The 21,259-nt window shown below is 38.7% G+C and overlaps 1 protein-coding gene across 3 annotated transcripts in view; it reads left to right on the top strand.

Annotated features, from left to right (window-relative positions):
* Positions 1 to 21,259, top strand: part of GRIN2A (glutamate ionotropic receptor NMDA type subunit 2A) — a 171,019-nt gene that overhangs the window by 106,658 nt on the left and 43,102 nt on the right. For all 3 annotated transcript variants that reach the window (XM_017809079.1, XM_017809078.1, XM_017809077.1), the window contains exons 5-9: positions 8,141 to 8,346; positions 9,801 to 9,969; positions 10,095 to 10,248; positions 14,692 to 14,817; positions 17,408 to 17,637. In XM_017809079.1, the coding sequence (XP_017664568.1) occupies positions 8,141 to 8,346; positions 9,801 to 9,969; positions 10,095 to 10,248; positions 14,692 to 14,817; positions 17,408 to 17,637 (885 nt within the window). The remainder of the gene's footprint in view (positions 1 to 8,140; positions 8,347 to 9,800; positions 9,970 to 10,094; positions 10,249 to 14,691; positions 14,818 to 17,407; positions 17,638 to 21,259) is intronic.

Here is a 21,259-nt window from a genome sequence, read left to right as displayed (position 1 = left end):
GGGTTAATCTTATATGCAAATAGTAATTTAAAAGGTTTATCATGAGCATCTTTTCTTTAAAACTCCAGTCTCAGCCTGTGATTGTTTTGGCTCTGAGGTTTGTAAGATATCTGTGGTTTAAAAACAGGGAACCTTAGAAACTGCTTGTAATATGAGACTGTAGGTAAACATACATCACTGTCATCCTTCAGTTTTATTTCAAATTCATGAAGCATGACCCTGCATTATCTAAATTCCTGCTGAAATTTATGAATTCTTTTTCTTATAGTTTTAGGAATCCATAAAATCAACTTAAAACTCCAGTTTGTAAGACTATAACATTCTTCATGATGATGAATAATAATGACAAAGTCAGAATTACTGAAGGACATCTCAATAGATATGCTAGTCATGCAAAACCAGAGAGTAGTCCTAGATTATGCTGTGTATTTCTTTATGTTCATTTGATGCAAATTCAATTCTCTGGATAAATTTAATCCTTTCCAAATGTGTCAATTTGAATCTTTGGAGGAATCTTTTGCTCGCTAACCGTTATGAAAATTTCTTACCCTATTTTAAAATTCTTCAACGTTCTGCATATCATATATAATGTTCTGGAAGAATTATTGTACTGCTTGGAGAATATTATTAGTATGAGGTGCCAAAGGCAGAAAATGCTTAAAGAGGCAGCCAACAATACTTATGTTAAAATAATTTCATACATTTTGTACCTTGAAACTTCTCTAAAGAGGCCATTCAAAGGACAAGGAGAGATGGGTGTGATGTTTTTGAAAAATGAGCTAACAGCAGCAAAGAAATAGCGGGTGTATGAACCAACATTATTTCTAAGAAATAACTTGAGCCTGTTTTAACCTTGCAGTGACTCCTCTCTCAGAGAATGAGGACTTGGGGCAGGTTTTGGTGTGCCTACCATGTTGTGTGGCAACAGTGCCCACGCCACCTGCTCTGCTGGGCTCAGCTGTAGGCTGAGCCTTATGTTTGTCTGTGCAGTTTTCCATCGGGTAAATCCCTCCCTGCTCGTTGTCGCGTCTGAGGGGCTTTTAGGAGGAAGAAAAGTGGGACTGAAGGAGGCTCCTGCCCAGAAAGAAATGGATGCTTCTGCTCCTTTCTGGCCCCTGCTTTAGAGCCCTGTTGGTGGCAGGCCAGACAAGGTGCTGGGCAGGGACAGCCGGCCCCGTGTCAGCTCTCGTGCCTGCTGCTCCAGTGCTGGGCTGTGGGAAGGGGGCCAGGTTTAATTGTGTCAGAGGGGAGAAGGAAAAGGCGGCCAAGAACAGGCTGTCACCACCAGAATTATTCTTCTGACCACGGGCTGATCCCTGCCTCTGTGGATGAAGACAAATAAACTGAGTAATCAATTTTCCTGGCGAGCTGGGTGTAGCTCTCGGCTGTCTCGGAACACCCCACATCTCTATCAGCAGAGCATCACTGAACACTACAGTTCCTTTGGCTTAGAGACTTCAGAAGCCCTTCCCTACCCCCTGCTTAATTTGAACATCTCTCTGGGGTTGTCTCAGCGTTCTCTCCAAGTTGCACTTTTTATCCCACATTTCTTAGCCTCCTAGCCAATTTTTTTCCTCTTACTCCTTTTTCCTTGAGCTGTTTTGCTCGATTTCAAAACTGTCAAAGCTACTCATCTGAGATCTAACATTTCCTGCTCTGAGTTTCCAGCCAGGTACATGCTTTTCCTTCCTATTACAGTATGGCAATGAGTATCACAGAATTGTTTTATTGAAGTTTTATTAAATATCCTTAAACCTATACAGAAAACATCGAGTCCCAGAATCTAATTAAATTATTTTCTCATGTGAAAAACTGACACTGCAACAGTCTGTTAATCCTCATACTGTAACTAGTGTACATAGAAATTGTGAACAGCTACTTTATTATTTATGTAGAAAGAGTAATTGGGGTTTATGTGAAAAGTTTTTTACTCGATACTCTACTGAAGATGTATTATTTGAACTCAACTTTTATTTGGTTTTTAATCTGATTTGACTCAAATACAATTTTTCCTTGGTATCAAAATTGATGTACTTGACTCAAGGCTTGAGGTTATTGAAAATTCTTTCAACCATAGTTGAAGAGCATACATATTACCCCTTGGGAAATAAGTTCCTTTTCCTTTATAAGTGACTCAGTATTGAAACTTCGAGATGGTAACTTCACATGTAAATGAGGTTGAATGAGGGATTTGTCCCATATCAGATGCTGAAAAAAGCTGGTTGGATGATAATAGTTTGAAGACTGAAAATCACATTTTTGGGCATGTTTTGCAGGCATCCAGCAAGATATTTTGACAGATCCTAAGGCAACTGCTCAAACTTCTGACACCAACATTCATATTCTTGCTGCTAATCTTGACAGGCAAAGGGGATGCTGTTCTTAGGCAAGAGATTTTTAAGAAGACAAGTTTAATGTGCTTGTTTCAATGAAACTTGATAAATTTGCCAGAGTTAACAGTGTTGCCCAAATATCAAAGTGCTGCAGGAACCCTGTGCTAGTGCTAAATAACCCTCAGAGGTCCAGCAGACCCAGCTGCAGCTCTCGTGTTAATGTTACCTTAGTGTGGTGTGACCTGGGTATCAACTTCGCTGAGTTGCCAAATTCACAGTCTGCTACTCTGTCTTTCTTTTTTTTTTTTTCTTCTGATGTGGAAATAAAATCAATCAATCTGATATTAAAATCATATCCTAGAATGTAATTAGCAGTGGCAAAAAATAGATGGTTTAATTAGCAGTGCATATCATATATTTTAGGTGAAGTGTGAAGGACTGTGTAGAATTTAAAGATGGGTGTATTCCATGTGTAAAGATGAGTTCTGGGGTAAAATCAATTTTTGCTGCTGCTCCTAGGTAGATGCAGATAAAATTACCATGGTGGCCTGTATTCTGGGTGAATTTGTGTACTACATGGCACAATTGCTACTGAAACACCACTGCAAGGGCCAGTACTTACATCCAGGTGTATTCTAAACATAGCCTGTAATCTTTAACTTTCTATTAATGCAGGATTTAAAGTAGAACTTAATTTTGCTCTGATTAACTAGCATATGCCAGATTTACAAGCTCTGTGTGGGGTTGTACACATTTGTATCTAAGTAGGAATGAGTGGGCAGAGGGTGCGCGGTTCCTGCCTGGAATAAATGAACCAAGGTCTTCACAGAGAGCTCCATCTGGCTCCTGACATCCACCAGCACGTAGCTGAGAAAAGGCAGCTCCTGTCTCTGATGGTGGAGCTGACTTCCCTGGGCGAGAACTGAGAACATAATAACGCTCGGTCAGATTTCTGACAGAGCTCTTTGTCAGAGCCCTGCGGTGATAAAAAAGTCATTGAGATGGTGCAGGGTGGTTCCTTGTGAAATCTCGATTTAGAGCAGGGGTTGTGATAGCTGAAGGATCCTGGTGTCTCATGATAGACATTCCCTGGAAGTTGTGAAGGGATGCATGCATTTTAAGTAGAACAGCTGAAACTGCATGAGCTAATCCTCTATTTGCGGGTGTATCTTCTGTCGGTGGCTCTGTGGCGTAACATGATATATTCTTTGCCCACAGCAGAAGCAGCAGTGTGCTCTTTAACATCTGTTGGGTTGTCATTTTCTCTGTTCTGTCCTTGTTGCTTGGTGTATTTAGTCTTCCTGTAAATATGCCTGTCCTGACACTTATTGTCGGCTGAGAATTGCATATTGTTTCTGTATCAGTGAGCTTTTGCTTAGCCCAAAGGCCTTTCCTTTGACCTTTACTGGGCTGAGTTGTTTGAATTGCACCGATTGCTGTGCAGCATTTCTTAAATCACGTATTCCCAAGGAGGATGGTCCCCATCTCTTTGCTGCCACAAAGGAATCGCAGCTCCCATGGAAACCATAGGTGGTGTGCTTTGCTCCTGCTCTTTAAATTTATGTATTAAGAGAGGAGATGAAGGAATAGGAAGACTTTCAGTCTAGCTCTTCATCTCTGGAGGTAAAGGTAGAGCTGACTGGACACTTCTGGAGAGTTGTAAGATCTGTACTGACTGCAGAGGTAACAAAAAGTCTTTCCTCGCTGGGAGGTGGAGGAAGGGGCTGAAAATTTGATTAACTCTTTTCTAATGGCATAATCAACTCATAAAATGGCTTCTCTGGCATGAGTTTGAACTCTTGTGCTGTGTAGAGTTATCTGTGACATTTTGCAGAACCAAAACTATGCCAGCCACTGAGGATTTGGTGAGTGCTAATTAATAATTCTCTATTGAAAAATGAGGCTGCAGGAGGTGGTAGCTTTTCTTTTTATCCTCCTGTTCATTTATAATCTCTGTGGGTCCTGTGTTTTCCTTTGGGCCTTCCCAGCTGCAGGACTGGTGTCTTCCTGACGGTGTCAGAAGCAGCCATGAGGGAAGAGTGGGACATTTGCATAGCCCATGTGAGATTTTGCAGCAAACTTTGAAAACTTCAAGGTCTTTAAGTGGAGGTCTCCAAACCACGTAGGACTGTAAAACATTTCTTATTAATAAGACATGAAATTGCTCACATCATTTTTTGTCCTTTAAATTTAGAGGGCCATTGTCAAAGAAGGACCTTCAGAAACATGAAGTGACACAAAAGTTTGCAGCAGCAGGTGTCCAGCAGGTGCTGTTTTTGGAGGGAGGGTTTTGCTCTTGTGCTTTGTACTGCAGCTGTTATTGCTGACCTGACAAACTCTATGCTTTTTAGTTATTGACTTAAACCTTGCCAAAGTAGCTCTTCCTTTTAAGTGGAAAAGTGTGATGAAAAAATAATAGTAAATAGTTTTTCAATAAAGCAAGAAGAGTTCGATTTTTGCTTTTGCTCAGCATTATTTTCTTAACTGGGGCAGCTCAAACAGCATGTTTGCAATCTATGCGTGTGTTTAATGCAAGAGGAACATCCCTGAAAATCTTTCTCTTCTCAAAGGTTTGGCTGAGTAGTCCTGGGAGTGCATTTAGTATCCATGTTGTCATGTAACATTCTTTCTTACAAAGGGGTGATGGCTGTGCATTGAGCACAGCTCCCATCTGCTGGGAGGAGGGTGACAGGACCGGGTTATTTGTTTGTTTTTGGTGAGATCCGCCGCTGTGACAGACATCCTTCTCGTGCCAACATTGGCCCACAAGGAAGCTCTTTTCGGGATCTGGCCTTGCTCATTTTCTCTGACTTGATGGTCTCTGTGAAGGTGTGTGAATAGGATTATGTCAATCATCCTTACATTGTTTAGACACTGCTTTAGGGTGGAGCAGGAGAGGGGACTCTGAGGTGCAGCAACTGTGCAAGTTGGCTGTCTTTGCATAGCTGTGTTTATCTAAGTGCTACACAGACACACACCAAATTCTTCATTATCACCCTCCTTGGCTGCAATCTTCAAAAGATAAAAGAGGCCTGGATGAGGGGGTGAGAGCACGTGTGCCCTGCAGTCAGATGTAAGGTGCTTTAGGCAGCGGTGGGTGAGGTGAGGACCCTGTGTTTGCTAATTCAGTCTGACTTCAAACAAGCTCTTCCGTGCTTTCAGCTATTTTCTGCTTCCCTTCCTGTGTCCTGTAGAGATTAAACCATAGGGAATATTCCAGACTGCCTGTGAAGGTGGAAAAAATAGGAAAGAAAGTACAAGTTCAAAAGAAATACAATGGTATATGTACCATTGCATGTCTGTACTTTGAAGCTGAGTTTTGCACCTACAGTAGTGAATCAAGGGTTTGATTCACTATTGAAAATGCATTTTTTATGAAAGTCACACTCTTTTGGCCATGATAAGGATTTTTATGGTTTGGGCCAAGATCTGCCCCCAAAATGATTTTATTGCCCTCTTTTTCAAGTGAGGGCCATTTTCTATGTTTCTCTGAGATCGAGGCCACATCATCATCAGTGTAACTAGGTGTGACAGAAATTTTTCCTAAATCTCTGGATGTTTTGTGGCATTTCCATACAGTACAGTAAAAGTATTTGCATGCAGTTTTGGACAGTTCCATAATGGAGCATGTCTGCAGCATTTTTTGTGTGTTTTCCTCAGCTTGGATTCTCTTTTTTTTAAAAAAATGTTTGGTTTAGAAATGCACACTGCTGTGTTTATTACTTCAAAATCTTTCTTAACAGAGTTTTGCCTTCCTCACTCTTATAGATACAACTCTCAAAAGAAATCAGCATTTCCCCAAATCCAGCTGTTTAAAAATATCATTATATCCTCCTCAGAACAATAAAAAGGAGTTACTCCGGTCAAAGTATGAAGGAGTATCATAATTTCTCTTCTAACAGCACCCAAGCAGTGGTTATGTTTTTGGTAGGATCAGGTGACCTCACTGAGGTGGGTAGCCTGTGTTCCTGCTGTCTGTGTGACAGCAGGGGGTGGCTGGCAGAGGGATGTGCTTCAGGATCAGGCGGATCTGCCTCCTCACAGCTCCCGGATTGAGGGGTTTAGGAAGGCAGGTGACTGTAGCCCTGACCACACAAATGCCATCATGTTTCGTTTCTTGATGGGTGGAACAGGCACATTTTCCACCTCTGAAATCCCTTGTATTCCTTGGCACGTTTGCTGTTTGACTGAAGCACTGCTCTGGCTGGAATTCTCCCATCCCAGATGGCCATGGAGTATTTAGGGCTATGAGTGACGCCGTGTAAGCTCACATAAACCAGCACACATTGCTGTGACTGCCATTATGTACTATAGATTGATGATTAAACTATTTTTACAATAACTCTGCCTCGTGCAGAGTTAAATGGATAGAAACAAGAGGTTTGTTTCCCTGTGTCTGGAATAGTTGGTCTCACAAAGGCTTCATCCACTGTGTTTTGGTTAGATTTCATACTAGCATTGTACATATATCCTTCAATCAATTCCCATTGATTTAAGTGAGAATTCCTAATTCCCTTGAGATATTTTGGATTTCCTGATTTAAGTGTGTAGGGATTTGGCATTTTATGCCTCCTACATTGAAGTTCAGCAAAACATCTTGACTTATAAACAGGATGGAAAAGAAACTGCAAAGGTTATGTGCTTACATGCTTCCCTAAATAGGAATAGATATAAATCATGTTCTTTGGGAATTTTTATGATTCATTTTCTAGTCTTTAAAGACAGGAGGTAGGTGATTTTTTTTTTTTTTAATTTTTTTTTTAGGACCTGAGTCTCTCATTGTGCTGTCAATTCCCACCATTTTCCTTCGAAAAAATAACGTTTTAACAGTCTCATGATTATGTTGTTATTTGTTTAGCTTAAGCAACTCAAGAATTATTAAAATGCATTAGGTTATAAATTATGTGGATTGCTAGCTCATTTATATTATCTGTCATCCGATAAAACATGTAATTAGATTTATGGATAAGAAGTAGTTAAAACACAATTTGAGGAAGAAAATGCTAGACTTTTAAAAATATTTGAATTGTACACTCCTTTCTGGTGATCTGGAAGTAGAAAAACATAGGTTAATTTAGAAGGGATAATTTATAATAGTAAATAAACAGGAAATTTTAATGCAAAGTGGAATATGCTTTTTTAAACCTGCCCAACAACTGGCATTACCTAAAGCAGAATAAAACACATTGTTTCTAATAAGAACTATTTCTAATAGAATGTCTTACTACAAACGTGGTTTGGCCTGGGTCAAGTGCAGTGAAAAGGCTGGAAAAAAGGCTTTCACAATGTTTTTTCAAGCTCGAAATATAGAAGAGTCTTCTCTTTTGGGAAGATACAGAAATGGCATTATGATATTTTGGTTATCAGTCAGATGTGTGGGGGGGGTGGATTAGGGTTCGGTTTTTTTTGGGGGGGGGTTGTTGAGAACTTTTTCCTTATTACTTCAAATGGGTCCTGATTACAAAGGGGGCATCTCTTTGCTGTTCTGGCTCAAATGGAAACGATGCACATCAAATTGCAGTGCACCTATAGCCAGGTGATAAGTAGTGTTAACTGATGACATCTAGTCTTTTTAAAACAGTTCTCTTAAAATAACGTTACTTTATTTGTCTTTACCCCAGTGCATTTTCTCGCTTCATGAAATTAGTAAGAAGTTCTAAAGTAATTTTGAGCTAAAAAAAACCCCCAAAGCAACTGCCCTGGCAGTGTAATTTCCTGTACCTGCATCCCAGCACATTTAATATTTGACCCCATTTGTCAAACACCAAGCGAGCAGCTTCAGCAGCCTGTGGATGTTGGCCTTGCAGGTGGGGAAGTGGGAGAACAACTCCCTGAGCCTGAAGTACTCGGTGTGGCCGCGGTACAGCTCCTTCGCAGACAGCGACCCCGACGACAACCACCTGAGCATTGTCACCCTGGAGGAGGCTCCCTTTGTCATCGTGGAGGACGTGGATCCTTTGATGGAGAGTTGCCAAAAAAACACCGTGCCGTGCCGAAAATTTGTCAGGCTGAAGTGAGTAAATGCCCAGCATTCCTTTTTTCTGGGTGCAAAATACATTTCCCCTAGTTTCTCATGAATTATTTTCTTCCCTTCTTTCACTGTATAATTGTTCTCTGATAATTTGCTGCTCTTTTTCTCTTGCTTCCTCTCTTTGCTATTCCTTCGGTGTTTCATGTCCTCTTTCTTTTTCCCTTTTCCACACGGTGTGCTCTTGTTTGCACATCTTCCTTTATAAAAAGTAGAAAGGTTCTGGTTATACACATGCAAGTCACATTGAATTAACGACAAGATAGTAAGTTTATAGTAAATTCAGAGTCAACGAGAATTAGCCCTTTTCAGTCATATGAAAGAAGATTGTGTTCCAGAATGGGGCTGTTTTAATGAGTCCTCTTCCAATTGTTTCCAGTTATGCTGAGATACGCCTGTTTTCATTAGTCTTTAACAATTTGAGAATGTCTCCCAATGAAAATCTATGTTTATGCTGAAATGTAGTAGAGGTTAAACTACTCCAGCGCAAAATACCACTGTGACTTACCACTGAGAGACAAGTTCCCTGCTTTTATTGCTCCATAACTTTGGAGCAGTCATTAGAAATCGGTGGAAAAGGTTTCACTGAGCATTTATCAGGGGTGTTTCACCTGTTCTCTGCTTTGCTCTGCGTATTTATGAACTGAATATAATAACAGCAGGTTTTTTACTGAGCAGGTGTCAGGGAATATGATGCATGTTTCTCAGGATTCCCAGAGACTGCTAAATGATTGTACACGTGCTTCCTCAAGTCCAGAGAATTTGTTTTTTCTGACATAACTGTAGTTAGTCAGGTTCTAAACTAGTTTTATTTTAATTTTGAATTCTTTCAAAGGCGGTAAAATACTGCCTTGACTACTGAAGATGCTTATACTAAAATGTTCTAGAGGTCACAAAATGAGCATTTCAGAAAAAAAGGGAGAGGGAAAGGCTACGTCATTGCACTCAAAGGTGGCCTGAAATTCACCTTCTCAAAGTGCAGGAAAAAGTGCACTTTGAGAAGATGCATCCACTTTCAGTACAGTGAACTGCTGTGCCTTTTTATAGCTTACATGTGCTTTAATTACTAAATGACATGTAGTCTGATGTCTTGAGAGTAAAAGTAATAAATGATTAATCTAATCCTAAGAGAGAGATTAGTAAAAGGAGACCATGGCTTGATGGAGAAGTGCAGTGTTAGGCTGGATAGTGCAGCAGCAATCATGTCATACAAGGTAACATTATCTCTGTCTCATCAAGCAGCTACATTATGATTAGTAAAAGCTGCAAACACCATATATTTATAAAAGCATCCTGTGGATTATTTCTCTGTTGACTCAGAAAAACATGTCCACTCACAAGTATGACAAAATGTTGTTTCACAGCATGCTGAATCCTGCTGTTGTGGTGCTTCTGTTTTTCCTAGCAGGAATATTTATGTGTCTCTTCTCTGTTGACAGCAACAAAACTAATGAGGGAACTAACGTGAAGAAGTGCTGCAAAGGATTCTGCATTGATATCTTGAAGAAGTTGTCTAAAACTGTCAAGTTCACATATGACCTGTATTTAGTGACCAATGGGAAACATGGCAAAAAAGTCAATAATGTGTGGAATGGGATGATTGGTGAAGTAAGTTCTGTTTGGTAAAAGGGGCTCTTCGGCAAGAGCTTAGCAGCGTTTGGGTTGAGTTGTTTTGGAGAACCGAGGTGTTCTGTGCTGAGTGACGTTGGTGGTGTGTTCTCTGTGTGGATCAGGTGGTGTATCACCGGGCAGTGATGGCCGTGGGGTCCCTCACCATTAACGAGGAGCGCTCTGAGGTCGTCGACTTCTCGGTGCCGTTTGTTGAGACTGGGATCAGCGTCATGGTGTCACGGAGCAACGGCACAGTTTCGCCATCTGCTTTCCTAGGTATGATTCTCCAACCCACCCAGATCATTTAATTGCATTTCTATAGAGTTTGCTTGGTTTAATTGTTTAAGAGACATAGTGCATTGACACGTTTCTGTCAAGTTTTGGATTTTACATTAGGAAGGTTGTACCACGGTGATGTGCTGATTAACATGATTATTAACACATGAAGATAATGCTGTTGGTTTCAGATGCTTTAAGTGAAACCCAGTGCTAGTGATTTCAATATGAAATTCAAAGAATCCCCCAAAATCTTCAGTTGGTAGAATTACATCCTCAAACCTGCTTCCTTACAAACTAATTTATGCTTGCTTAGCCCATTATAATTGGTTTAATTATATCTTTAGATATAACCTGAAAGGTAATTTGACAGTAGTTACCTCTTACTTCTGAATACCCCACTACTGCACTGGAGAGCTGAGTGTTTTCTCCATTCATGCAGCTGAACAGTGGAGAGATGCAGCAAAGAAATGAAAGGCTGGGCAGAGAGGAGGTGGGATGTAAAGGATCTAAGACTTTGGATTTCTTTTCTTACATATTTCTTGTTTCAGTTGTGCACTTCTCCTTTCATTATTTCTCTCTCCTCCTCTTTTAGTGTTTGTGGTTTACTTTAGCATTTGGTGAGTGGCCTGAATTTACCTGAAGCTGAAAAGAGAATGAGCCATGAGGCGGATCAGAAATGCCTGGAATGCTGTTATATTCCTGGGCCCAGTATTTTTGAAGATATCTTTTACAGAAAAATAGTGCTAGTGACACTAAAATTATTAAGTGGAAAAATGAAAGATGAGTGTGTTCCAGATCTCTGATGGAACAGTTCAGAGTGTTCAGGTCCACTGGGTCAGCAGTGGGGCTGTTTCTCATTTGCAGAGTGGAAGATTTTCACCTCCACTGAAACTCCTTATAACCATTCAGGAACAGATTGTTTGTGTAGTATCAGCTACAAGCAGGCAAATAATTGGGTTTTCTTGCACAAGAATCATCATTTCACCACAGAGCTTTTTTTCTCTCATCTCTGTTCCATAAAAGCACATTACAGAGATGATGCAAGTAAATATAACACAGTGAGTAATCAAATAACTTCTCAGATGTGGTGATACCTAAGCAGGTTTTGTCAGTGTTTGATATGAATGAAAGACTTTTAAGTGAAATTGCAAGAGATTCTACTTGTAATGAAAATACTCAAATAGTATCTTTTCTTTTATCTAAGTTATTGAGTTGTAAAGTTCATTTTTTAAATTGCAGTTTCAGCATGTTGAAATTATCCTTTGAAATATGAGTATTGGGGTGTTTTCTAAATGTGCTGCAAGTGCAGTTATTATTTTTTTCTTCTACTTATCTCTTAAAAACCCGTTTATGGTCACCATCAAAAGAGAGGCTACTTTTGCATTTTTCACAGGAACATAGTTATTAGATTTCTAAAATGCCTTTAATGTTATCAGTTTAGTTGGGCATATGTGTATCCCAAAAGCAAAAATAACCACTTCTTATAAAGCTCTATAGAATAGCATTACTTTGGAGGAAATTTGATTTACTGCACCAATAAATTAAGTCTGTGCTCTCAGAAGTATGTAGTGGTTTTTCAGAGCTAGATGAAGCTGCCAGTTTGCTGGAATTGCGTAGTAGTAAAATGTTTTGCCTTGCAAAATAGTATCAGGGAGATCCTGAATTTATTCACAGACTGATTTCGTTTCAATTAAGTGAGTGTCTAAGAATACAGTCATCTTACATAATTCCTTTAAAGGATTTTTTTAAAATCTGTCAAATACAATATTATTTCTTTAAAATAGCACTTGATTAAAGTTCCTGAAATATCTGGGTTTGTGAATTGTTTCTGTGAGTGTAGACAAGTACAGGATTTTGTGGGCCTAGATTTTCCATTCATTTGTTGTGTCCAATAGATCTGAGTAACTGATGGGCTGTGACAGCTCCTTCCTCATCATCTGCTGTGTTCTGATTCTGGAGTGTCTCCTTCAAATGAGAGTTTTGTCCACATTAAAACATTTTCACATTGTACTAGAATTCATACATACTAGATCCACAAATAATTTTTTAAATGATTTTCTGGCAGTTTTGTTCAACTTTACATAAGCAGACAAAATATGGGAAACCTCAAATCTCATTTTCTATATTTTTCAGAGGGAGAGAGTTCATAGGTGAGATCAGTTTTATTTTCTGGAGGCATTGGTGGAATAGAAAATCTATGCCCCTTGTTATTTAATATGTTCTTTGAGTGTTGGTTTTGGTGGTGGGAGGTAAAACTCAGAGACATCTTTTTCCTTGATCAATATTCTCCATTGTCAGTCATTTGAAATGTACACTGGCAAGTCATATATTAGTATTTTTCTGCCATATCATAGCTTTACTGAAAGCTCTTTTAAAACCTGCTGCTTGCCTGAGGGAAGTTCTCCTTCTGTCCTTTGAGAATCAAAGAACAGTGCTGAATGTGTAATTGGATCTCTGATATGACAGAAAAATCGACTTTGTTATTCAATTGATTCTGTACTTGTTCAGTCTTACTGCTTGCTATTCTAAATAGCTTTTTGTTTTCCTATTGCTTCTTTTAATCCTCCACCTCATTACCAGACTCCTTAAATTATTAAAGAGCAATCTGCTTAAATTGTTGTTTATACCTCACTTTTGCACAATGGCTTGTTTTGCCCTTTGCCTTGTTTAGATTTTGACAAATTACCGTTGCTGTTTCTACACTGTTGCTTTTGATAAGGGTTTTATCAGCCTTGCTTTCTTCTATGAGGGTGCTGTCAAAATTGTGGTAATTCTATGTGAATTTCAATTTAATCCAGTTAATATCTGAATTCATAAAATATCTGTTAGACTGCATTTGGTTGCATAATGTCCTTTCCCTGCCTGCATCTAAGCAGAACTTTCTCTGCCTTTTACAAATTCTGTTGTTTTCCTGACTTACTACTGTCTCCCCAATAGATTATTATAGCAATTGAAAGAACTTCATACTCAGCCTTAAAAAATAAAATAATTAATTAAAACAAATGCTGCTCCTTCACTTTACCTCAAAACCAGAAGGAGAACAGTTTGGTTTAGAATTTCCCTGCCTTGCCATTTTAGTTACTATCCAAAATCACCAGTGGAGATATTTGGCATTTGGTCTTGTCTTAGTTCCAAAATTCTGGAGAAATTGTAGCACAGACAAAAGATCTCATCAGTTTTCTAAGGCTGGGCACAAATTCTTGCCTTTCATTCTAGTTCTGGATGAGTCAGTCGTGCTAACTGGGGCAAGGCTCAGACTGAGCTCCCACACCTCAGCTCCCAGTCACAGTCCTTTCCTGCAGTGATGGGAGAAATTTCAGTGGTTCTAATCTTAATTTGAATTCAAAGAATGAAGCAGTTAGGAGAGAGGATTTGCTTTAGCTTTCATAAACAGGTAAAGCATTGGAACACAGTAATTTCTTGTAGTTCCAAGTGTCTTGATTCTATGCTAACTAGAAACAGTATACTAAGATTTATTTTGTCACACTTTACCCAAATTATGATATAAAATGCCCCCACATATGGTGACCTGATAAGAAGATATTACCTTACCATACAAATCTTTTTTAGATATATCCTTATACCACAGGGACTCCTGAAATGAGAGAGAATTTGTGATTGGGAAAGATGAAATTTGAGAACTTTCTGTTATCACATACTGTTACCACACTCAATCCTTTCAAAAAGTTGGTGCTTAGTCTGGTGTTTGAAACTACTTTTAGTTTTGTTCTCCAACCTACTTCTTTTACTTAATTATGGTTTTTCTGTCTTTCAAACTGACATTCAGTTTTCCATAAAACCCTTTTGATTTCAGTAATTTGCTCCCAGATGAGAATGAGACATTCAAAAGTATGTGTTTGCAATTGATAAAAACATCATCTTCACTGCAGGTAGATGAAAGTGAACATGGAGAAAAGAAAATTCTGAAGCAGAAACATTTAGTTTGAATGCAAGTGTTTGTCTTTCTTCCTCTAACACTTTTTGTAGGATAGAAAATGAGAGAGAAGTCTACTTCACTGAATTACCAAAGGTATTAAACATATGCTTAATTGCTTTTGCTTTGCAGAAAAACAGTCATACTGGTTGGACCGTTCTGGTGATAAATGTGTATAACATGGGATGAATAGAAATAGGCAACCTGATTGTGGACTGAACAAGCAGTGAATCAAACCAATGATGTGCCACTCAGTGTGAAAGAAAAGCGTGCAGCCTTTGGTTTTGAATTGCAGCTTACATTTAAGCTTTTGACTTTATGGATTTTGTGTATATATACTAATAGCAGTTCATTATGTATTGCTGCTTAGTTATTTGCTAGCATTTTGGTTGGGAGAAGCTAATTTAAAGGAAGCTGCTGGGCTTGCCTGAGTGAAGACATTAGAATTCTTGTGCTGTGACTGGTTTAATGAACTGTTTCTGTTTCTCTTGTCTGTTTTGCTGCAGAGCCTTTTAGTGCTTCTGTCTGGGTGATGATGTTTGTGATGCTTCTCATCGTGTCTGCCATGGCTGTCTTTATATTTGAGTACTTTAGTCCTGTAGGATATAACAGGAACTTAGCACAAGGGAGAGGTAAGATTTGCATTTTACACAACCCCTCGGCTATGAAAAATCATGTATTTCCCATCCCTTGCCCATCATCTTTTCAAATAAACATAACATAGGAATAAAACAGTGGAAGTAGCTATGAAACCGTGTATGTTTTTCATTTAAAGTGTGATTTCTTGAGAGCATATATGCTCATGTTTGTACTCCAGTTCATTGGAATAAAGACATATGGAAGGGTAAGTGATATCAGCTGTATTCAGGCAGTGTTTGGTTAGTTCACTGTATCAGCTGTAAAGTGTCAGCTTAAAAAAGCATTGGAATAGGTTCTAGTCCTGACTACTATGGTGAGTTCAGAGAAATTTATCTAAACTTCTGTGTTCTAGTGAATAATTTGGAAAAATAGTGGTTCCCGTGTACATAGTTTTATGTAGTCCCTATAAAAAGTCAGATGAACTCAGCCCTGAAATGAGGCCAATGTCAGAAAAGCATCAGTCCTTTCTGTGTAATATCCATGGCTATAGAAGGTTCGTTTTCAAAACAGATTTAATACAGAGCTTGCCTTTCTCAGTGAAAGATGCAGTTACATATTATTATATACAACTTTGACCCAAGAATGAGGATTCCATGTCTTGCAATGCCCTCATCCTTCCATTACTTAACTGACATTTGAGAGTGCAGCCTTTGTTTTAATTTCTAAATTGTTCTTGCCTTGTTTTATAACAAGAGATCTTCCAGCTTGATGAACACAGTTCTGGGCACTATTAAAAGCTAATGGTTTCTTCTAGATTATGGCTGGCTTGTTCCCTGAAAAAGGGGATTATTGCAATGTCCAGATGTTATCATTTTAATAAGATGGTAAATGTGTAACCTCTGTCCCAAATAAACACTGCTGAAAAAGGGGAACTCAAAGGTGAATATAGACACTGAGTATCCAGGGGCTTGGCTATTCTCTTCTGTGCCACCTCAAGTGCCAGAACTGATTATGTAGTGTACTTACAGCTACAAGGTCATGTTATGGCACTGGACCATCCTAACTGAGCTCCAGATACTTCCACTAAGCCAGATGCCATTAATTTTAAACATGGGAAGCTTAAAATAAAGGGGAATCTTTATGTAGATGCCTCCTTTCCCTAGGCATTTTTGGCAGGATGAAGCTCAATGTTAATACAATCTCCAGTGGCATAAACAGAACTTTAGACTGCTTCCTTGGCATATACTTTCCCTAACATTATTGCTCAGAAAAATATATATTGTCCTTGTATCAGTTCAGTCCTAAATGCGTCTAGAAGATGGTTTCATAAACCAAAAGTCAGCTCCATTGTGTTTATTTTACTGGACTCTATCTTCCTAGTGCTGCTGCAGAATAGAAGGAGAATAATCTAAGAGGTAGTGCTTGATTGCATAGTGAAATATTTGCAGTCTAGAAAGCACTTCTACTGAAGTGAGAACATGCACTGACTATACTCACTTATGGTTTTATTACTTCAATAGTAGTTGAATTATTATTAAAGTAAATTTTAGTTAAACTAACAGCTAAATCTGAGTTTGTAATGTGCATCCCCTTGGATAAAGGGACAGGGCAGGGAAGGAGTTGATGTTACAGGTTTCTGCATCAGACCTTATTGACTGAATTACAATTTAATTGAAAGGAGATAATTATAAATTGGTCCAATGAGTCACAGTCAGGGGAGGCCTGTTTCTCTCCATTGAGAGTAAAGGGAGTTTAGATGATGAGCATCTGTGATTAGTGCACTGTACTTACCTAGAGCTGGGTGAGAATAAACTGCCCTTTATTCTCATAGGGCTCTACAAACCAGGCCTTATGAGTGGATAATGGCATTGCTAATTCTAATTGCTAATTCTGCCCCTATGTGAGAATGAGGGAGTGTGCTGACCACTTGCTTTGGGGTGAATTAAAACATCACTGAAAACAGGAATAGCAATAATTGCAGAAGGGACTAGCTGGGACAGGATTTTACCTGCAATGCCAACACATTTGGAGCCACAGAACTGCCTCTGAACATGAGAGACAGCCAGAGCATGGTTTGCTCTGAACTGCAGCACAAAACAGGTGCTCCTTTGTGCTGTCTTTCTGATTTATGCTCTGAGTACAAAGGTGCTTGAAAGTAGGTGACATATTCACACACTTTGATCTTAAATATGCTTACATAATGTTCAAAAAGCATAATGTTGGAACTCTGGAGGTGATAAAAATAATTTGGATAAGAAAAGTACTAGAATTGAATCATTAAGACTTAAACCTCCAGTTTTCCATTTCACTTGTCTGCTGGCACAGAAGACTGACGGGGCTGATACTGTGGCACACATCTTGCTGCAAGAGATACACTAGTTTACTTCTCCTCCAAACCTTTGCTTTCCATTTTCTTTTTAAAACTTTTGAACCCCATGCCACATAGAAAAATGTTGAATTATTCTTTAAAAATGTGGAAATTAATATCATTACCACAGAGGCACCTATAGTGAGTCCTGTGATTCCATTGGGGGTACAGTGAATATGTACTGAAATATTTTTTTAACCCTGTCTCTGAGTAATGTGTTGTTTATGCAGGGGATAGTGCCAAGGTTTATTTTAACTGCTTTTCTGCAATTACAGATCCCCATGGCCCATCCTTTACCATTGGAAAGGCGGTGTGGTTACTGTGGGGTTTGGTCTTCAACAACTCTGTGCCTGTGCAAAACCCCAAAGGGACGACGAGTAAAATCATGGTGTCGGTTTGGGCTTTCTTTGCTGTCATTTTCCTGGCCAGTTATACTGCCAACTTAGCTGCCTTTATGATTCAAGAGGAATTTGTTGACCAAGTGACTGGACTGAGTGATAAAAAGGTAGGTCTTGAGCTCAAAGGATGTCAGTGTCCATTCTTTACAATCCTCTGTACTTTGTGATAAAAAAATCTGAGCAAGATAAACTAAAATTGGATGATTTTATTCACCTTTTATTAAGAAACTATGACCCAAAGCATGAAAATACCAGGCTGCTTTCAAAGTCTTTGAGTTGCCTATTCAAAAGTGACTGCATTTATTTTGTGATGGAAATAAATCACTTTCTGATTAAAAGGAATGTATTACCAATATAGAAAAGCTTGGAAAATTGTGTGAAATATTAGCAATATATTAATAGACAAAATATTAATAAATCCAGAAACTGTCTAGTAATTCTCAGAAGCTAGTTAATGCTCCTGAAAATATGTCTTTCTGTATGTCTCTATGTGCTGTGCAATGAAATGATAGAAATAGTTCAGATTTAAAGTGGCATCAGCATAAATAAATAAAGAGGAGTGATAACAATGACACATATTGTCTGTGGATGTTTGAATGTTTTTCTTGTATAAAATGCAAGAATAAATAGGAAAAATAGATAAGAAAATTTGGCAGTTTGTGTTATCACATTAAAGAGGGATGTAACTTGCAAATGATAAGGCACAGAATTTTGATGTGTATGTGGAAGACATTTTTCTAATTCAAAAACTTCTGGCAGAACTTCACTTTGAGCAGCAGCCTTATAGTTCTCTTAAATTCAAGTTTCACACAGACTGTTAAATAATAAATATTCTTATTTTTTATATTGTTTTAGATAGGCTGAACTTTCTTCTAATGAAGAAACCCTTCCCAGATCTTTGTATTTGGGAATTTAATCAATAGTCTTATAAATCAGCAACCTAGCAATTACTTCTTTTTTTATTTAATTTCTGTGACTGTTCTGTAATAGTGATATTGCACAGAGGCATTGAAGTCTATTTGCAGAATTATTGTTGTGGTGGATATACACAATATACGTGAAGAGTTTGCTGTTGTCAAGTCTGTGCCCAGTTGTTTTAAAATGAATCCAAATATTGACATTAGGAAGGAATATGTAAATACAGTGTAGCCCAGGGGATGACTTCACAAGGGATTTTTCTCAAAGAAAAGAAAATAAAAGAAATTGTTATTCAAAAAAAGGCAATGGCCCAGATAGCCTCCTGTCTGTCTTTTTTGTTTTAACTGCTTTTTATGACCAGCCTTTGATTGATTGCCTGGAATATCAAAGCATGAATTGCAAGCATGGCTAGAGGAAAGACAGATGAAAAGAAACAAAAAATTATACTAGTTTTGTTTTCATTAAGTTGTGTTGTCATAAAACATTTGATAGAGCGTGAAGGGGGTTAAATACACCTCTGTTTTAAGAGAGCATTCTTGGAAGAGACAAATAACAGGTATTTTCTCTTGAGGATTAAAAAAAAATGGATTTGAGAAACATCTTTCTCCTGTTTGTGAGAAGGTGCAGAGCGTTTTCCTGGGCAGTCTGGGTTTTGGCAGGCTTTGGCCTGCACCTGGCACAGCAGTGGGGTTCGGGTCTGGCAGTGCACCCTCAGCTCCCCCTCTTTGGCTCTTTGCCACTCCCCCGTGGGCTGGGAAAGGTCAGGATTTGTGCTGTAGCTTTTGCCTAATAACTGCCTGAGTTCTGTGATTTTTCTGCTCTGTCTGCTAAGGAGAATTTTATTTCAGCAAAAAGCAGAATGAAAATAGAAAAATGCTTGAATCAGAGAATACCATCTGGTTTTGTGTGGTCTGCTGATCATTTATTTGATCTGCCTCCTTTGTTTTTACTTTTCAGCTCTTCAAACTTTGCCTGAAGCTCATAGAGATAAGTCAGGGGAGCCATGCCTTTTCTGATTAAATTAAACAAGTCAGAAGTCCAGAAAAGCAATGATCTATTTCTGAACACTCTTCTTGTCGTACACAGGTTTTGCCTCCTCCACGATCCTGAGGTTTCTCAGATTTAAAAAATTCAAATAATTAAGGATAATTTATGGGAATATAATCTGATTGATATTAAATTATATTTCTCCCCTCCTTGCCTTGTTGCTGCAGTGCTGTTAGCAGGAGAAAACTTCAGGAATTTAGGATTTTGCTGTTGTTCAGAAGAGAACTCTGTCCCTTGCAGCAAGCAAAGCACTCACATGCAAAGGCCAGTGAGAAGGGCCAGAAGTATGTGTGTAATCAGTTTGGAATAAGTGATATCTAAAAGTTCATTAAATTAAAAAAAATAAAAATAAAAATTACTCTTTTGGGCTGGCAAATCAGTTTGCTATTCTTTATTCTCCCCCTCTCCCATTTTTTCCACTGCTACACCTGAAGAGTCAGGCTCTCCTGTCAATACAATGAAGTATTCCCAGTTAGAGATACTGGGGTTTCTCAGCATTTCACTATTTTTTTTCCAGCTCCCCATATGATAGACTATAGAGAAAAATCAGGGAAAAAATCCTTCTCTCTGAGTAGTCATTCCTGACTCTCAGCATTCAATATCCTCCCATTCAGGAAATGTGCTACACTCTGGACACCTGATAACGTGCTATTTATTCCTCGGTGCTTTAAGACCTCTTCATAGTTTCCTCAACCTTTGAAATGTTGCTAATGAATTCCTGAATGCCATGTCATCCAGAAATACATGGCACAGCATGTACTGGAGTTACTAGGGGTGGGTGTTCCTAAACTCAAATGATTCAGAAAATGAGGAGAAAATTATGTTTTGACGTTCCTCTTGTGTATGTAAAAGATTTTTTAAAAGCTTTGTCTTCATAGAAAGGTACAGAAAATGAGTCCAAAGTATCCAGCAAAGCTGACATTTCTTACTTTTGAGACCATTTATACCTGTTACATGTAATGAGAGATAAGTTTACTAAGGGAGAGTAGGTAGCAATGGACGGAATTGTCCTGCAAAGTGTTTGTCTGCTGGGATTCCTCCAAACTTTATTGCCTCACCTACATGTGGTCCGGGAGGTGCTCACCAACCTTAATAGGGAGACATTTACAGGTTCTTTATTTTTGCAAGGTTCAGAGTATTCTTGTAACCTTGGCCTTATATTTTTGTGCACCAGGATGACCCGAGTTCTGCAGTTACCTAGAGGTACATCTGTGAAAATAGAGCAGGCTGAGATCAAAAGGCAGAATGGATGATGGGTGGTTGGGGTGACCCTCTTACCCCAACCCTTCTCACCACTACCCAGTGTTAGACCTTTACAGTGCTTTCTGAGGGTGGTCAGATGTAGACATTGACTGTATTTCAGTAACCAGTGATTATAACAACAGTCTTGGAATGAGTAATGGCTTTATTTTTCTAAGATCAGAAATCAGAATGTCAGTTTTCCATCTGGTAAAAGAAAGGAGGGGGTTCAAATATGAGTGTTCTTCTGTCACTCCAAACGAGTTCCTGCTGCAGAGAGAGGTTATTTACTATTTTCTACTATTTTAGTAATGTTTTCCACAGTTCCTTAAAAAAAAATCCAGAACCATAACAAACAGCTGCTCTGACCAGCAGCCTTTTCAGGCAAGCAAGTAAATCTTCATATTTAGTCAGTATTGAATGTTTGTGAAAGATCACTTTGCTGGCTTAATGAAATTGTCAGTTTTATTAAGGCACCCAAATAAAATAAAAGCAAAGGGTTGGAGTTCTGTTGCCATGTGCAAT

Source organism: Lepidothrix coronata, unplaced genomic scaffold (assembly GCF_001604755.1).
Source record: "Lepidothrix coronata isolate B3197 unplaced genomic scaffold, Lepidothrix_coronata-1.0 Scaffold24, whole genome shotgun sequence".
NCBI classification, from domain to species: domain Eukaryota; kingdom Metazoa; phylum Chordata; class Aves; order Passeriformes; family Pipridae; genus Lepidothrix; species Lepidothrix coronata.
Note: the sequence above shows the minus strand (reverse complement) of the source record. Positions and strands in the feature narration are given on the sequence as shown.